The sequence below is a fragment of the Haliaeetus leucocephalus genome, unplaced genomic scaffold (genome assembly GCF_000737465.1).
Source record: "Haliaeetus leucocephalus isolate CR32 unplaced genomic scaffold, Haliaeetus_leucocephalus-4.0 Scaffold636, whole genome shotgun sequence".
Taxonomy (NCBI): Eukaryota; Metazoa; Chordata; class Aves; order Accipitriformes; family Accipitridae; genus Haliaeetus; species Haliaeetus leucocephalus.
Window position 1 is genome coordinate 6,190,998 of NW_010973072.1, and position 4,244 is coordinate 6,195,241.

Genomic DNA, 4,244 nt, shown 5'->3' on the forward strand with positions numbered 1-4,244 from the left:
CGCGGCGGGAAATCCTGAGGCAATCCCCCCGCTTCACAGAAAGCCTAACCGTCTGCCCCCTGCGGAAATTCTGCGGGCAAGTGAAGAAACACCGGGCAAGGGAGAGATGAGAAAAACGGGCTTAAAGTGTTCCGTACTGCCACACGTGCTCTGTGAGCTAAAGTCCGGAAAGGTTCGTGTTTCAAAAAACGGGTATGGAAATTGTGAGACCTCTAATACAAAAAAAAACCGACAAAGTAATGAAGTAATTTTCTTACATGTTGTAGACTCGTTGTAAGGCATCATCTTGCTGGTTTGTGTTTGCTCGCTCTCACAATACAGCGCTGTGTATTTGCCACATACTGCTCCACGCTGTGTGGAGTAAAAGAGTGTAATCTTTTTTTTTAAGAGTTCCTAGATAAAGTAATAATAATACATTTAATAGCTCTGTAGACCTATTTCAGGGGTTTGGGCTATACACATGGCCAGACCTATGCAGCTGACTAATAACTGGCCCAGACTTTGTGGGCAGCCTCCTAAAGATGCTGTAATAGCGATCGTTCGTAGATTTTGTGCAATAATTTACTAGTCTTAAAACATTTTCGTTCATCATTCATCCAAGAACCTGAAATAGAAAGCTATCTACAAATAAAAAGATTGTTGTTGCTTCTGTTGTTGTTGCAGTTTTCCAGGAATAAAACTGGCCTAATATTAGGAAAATAACATTAATGCTTGGGAGGCAAGGTGACAAAAGTATATTCCTAATTTTAGGACACACAGTATCCTAGCATGACTATATCCAATTAGCAGTCCTTGTACATATGACAAGGGTAAGTAAATAATCAGTAAAATAGAAAGAAGTCTTTGTAGAATACAGTCTGAAAAACATTTGGCACTTAAAGGAAAGTCTGCACCATCAGGCAATACATGGGGATTGCAGGTACGATGTTCCACGGCACCACAGCCTCCCTTAGCGTGACCCTGAGATACTATCTGAACTGGGCGTGACTCCATAGTCTACAGAGGTATTCCTCATTAGAATATTCCTATTTCAAGCATCATGGGGGCTATTTGAAATTATTCTTTACAAGACTGGGGATGTAACGTGGGTCTTCATTTCCGCCTCTTGGAACATTCCTTGTGTATCATCAATTAATTTTTGGCATAAGATCTGAGTTTAACATAAAATATATACTTGCAAACTTGTTTATTGATGGGTTTGTATATATCTGGCATAAATAGATACAATCTCTAAAGACAGAAAAAGCCATCCTACATAGGGACTTTCAGAAATTAAGAATTCCAATAACTAGTCTAGTACCTGAGGATAATGTAGAAATACTTGACCAAAGAAATACTAGAATTAGAAATAATATGACAATATTAATGAAAGCACAATGTAAGATCTATAAGGACGTACTAGCCTTCTCCACTGACTGCAAGTATTTATATTAATAGCTATACTGGAATAACTCATTTATTACTATGCAGTAAAAACATACTTCTCATAGTCACCCAGCACCCAGAATATAGTTGCAATAATCAAAGGATTTTGTGGTAACTAGAACAGTAGCTCCTTCTTCTGTAGCTGGTAATGGAAATGAAGTTTCACAGCCAGTCTCAGGTTTTACCAAGCCACAGTCACTGCAAGTGCATTCTTCCACTGAATACATTAAAGTTTCACTTTGAAGTGAGTGTCTAATTCCTTCTGTATTCACACGGCTTTCAGTATTAGCCTTGAGAATGTTATTTGGCTCCACAGAAGAGTCTGTAAATATACAGAAGTTAATTTAGTATATATATCATGCTATTCCAGACATACAGTTATTAAAGATCCAAACTTCATTATGTTCCAACTATGTTCCTAACCTTAGTGAAAGTTTTAAGATATAGTGAAAGTTTTAAGATGTAGTTACATATGATAATCTTTGTTCTATGACAATATACCCCCTATACTTCAGGATAAGCATTTAAGCAATCTAACACATATTTTCTAATCAGTTATTATTTATTGGCTGAACACTCCACAGATATTAGTGTTTGTAAAATGTAAAAATAACTCAATTATTTTCACCTTCCCAAAATATACCATATAGGCTTCTCACAGGCTAGAATATTAAGTAAAACTATTTAATATCTTATAAGATGGAAACCTAGTATTGAATGTATATCCTCTACCTGGGTAGAATTCCTTTAGCATTCAGTGAGAAGAGGATGAAATCCTTATGAAGATCTTTTGCTACTGAGGGTTCATAAATGATTTCTCAAACACCAGCAAGCAAGCCAGGTATGAATATGCAACAAAACAATCCTGACATTGTCCAGAACCAACAAAGAGAAACTGCTGCTTTTACAAGTTATCATCTGGATATTTTATTCCCTAATAACTTTAATACTTTATTGAGACTATTTCAGGAATACAAAACAATCCAACAAAGACAGTTATCTGAATCTGGAATATAAATTATATGCAAAATTTATACATGGTAACAGTAGTTAAAATGTAAAATGATCTAAAATTATTTGATAAAGAATCTTATTTATTCACCTGTGGTTTTCAGGTTTTGTTTTAGTTGCTTCAGGTGCTTCCATTTAAACAAGACCATTAAGGTGAACAGCGTGAACATTAAAATTACTCCTAAGATCAAACAAGTCCAAACAACTCCACTTGAATCAGCACCTTATGAAATAAGAGATGCATTAAATTAATTGTAAACAATAACGAATGAACAGTAAACATGTCCAACACATAAAACTTTTTCTATATCAAAGGAGCAATTTCTGTTTCTATTGAGTGACAGCTCAAATAAAGCTTGAGAGCTTTAAAAATTTATTCTTCTTAACACACATACTCATACAGGACACAGTGCATACTACTTTAATATTTTTGAGCCCATATATTATCCTGATAAACTCTTTCCAGGTTTTAGATTTCTTTAGGTTTTTATGTTTACAATTACAACATGAAAATGCCCAGCATAGCCACAAAGTATTGCAGAAATATTACTTACTCTTATCACAGTAGTTTTCACATGCAGGCGGCGGTGTACTAGAACATCGAAGGTGACAAGGCTTACAAGAGAGTAGCAAATTATCAAAGTATTCATTTTTGGGGCAGTGTGCCATCAGGGCCAGTAATTATGGAACTGGAAAGCCAGAAATTGTAAAAGAGTGAGGATCATCTACAAAGGGCTTTTCAGTTCTCGGTTTTAGCAAATCTAAGAACAGCTAGCAATAATAGATTTTGATCACAGCTCCACTACATAGTATCATGTTAAATAAAAAGGATTTAACTCTGAGGCCCCCAAGGAATTACTGTTCCTTTTTTGGCAATTCACAATTGTAGAAAAACGGAACAGCTGCACCAAGATAATTTTCAATGTAAATTTTGCCTGAAACAGAAAACAGTTATTTATAGAAGACATTTCTTCAACAGGTGCTAAACATTACAAACTGTAGAAAAGCAAGATGATCTCCAAACAGGAGTTCATAACAATTGTTCTTGTCTTCAGAATTTTGGGGGTTTTTTCATGGTGATGGGCCACAGTAATTACGTTTTCCTGTAAAATGCAAACTATGCAATGCTTAATTTTTTTATTTTTGTTCCAGTCCAAGGAACAGAAGATGAAAAAAATAGAGGCAGGAGGCATAGCAGTAAGAAGATATGACCAATTCAGTTTCTAGGTTTGCCTGACTTATTCTGCAACTTCAGACAACTTCCTTCATACCTGTTTCCCTGGATGGACAATAATATTTAGAACACATAGGTGACGAAAGAATTACTTTTTGTAAATGAATGGTCTTCTGCTTTTAAGTGAGTTACTGTTAAAGTACAAGTTGAGCAGTTACTTCATAATTGTGTTGTAAAAAATACATCTAAGACCTTCAGTTATAATGGAAAGACAAAATCTAGAGATTCATCCACTGGCATATTGCTCCTTGATTCCAAATTAGCCTCACTTATCTAGTCCATTAGGTTTTGGTCAGCTTTTTCGCTTTGTTCATTTTTTGGTTTTTAGCTGGTTTTTTGCTTATAACCATAGCTATATGAAAAATTTAATAAGGTTATGTTTTAATAGTGAAAGAAGAGTTATATGAATATTTTACAATTTTGATTCAAGGCATTATCTGCATTTTCCCCCTTATTTTTCCATAATGCAAAACTGTCACTGTACTAAAACTGCGGTATCCAGCATGGAAAAAGAGGTGGGCCATAGATTTCATTCTTGTGGTAGAGCGTATACGACACCTCCTTGCCAGCCTGG

General features: G+C 35.4%; 1 protein-coding gene across 1 annotated transcript; it reads right to left on the reverse strand.

The window, feature by feature from the left end:
* Positions 1-1,490: 1,490 nt before the first annotated feature.
* Positions 1,491-3,214, reverse strand: TNFRSF17 (tumor necrosis factor receptor superfamily, member 17). The gene is made up of 3 exons (XM_010578490.1): positions 2,991-3,214; positions 2,528-2,659; positions 1,491-1,747 (listed from the first exon to the last, which is right to left on the reverse strand). Exons 1-3 carry the CDS (start codon positions 3,103-3,105, stop codon positions 1,491-1,493), a joined length of 504 nt encoding a protein of 167 aa, XP_010576792.1. The 5' UTR covers positions 3,106-3,214.
* Positions 3,215-4,244: the final 1,030 nt, after the last annotated feature.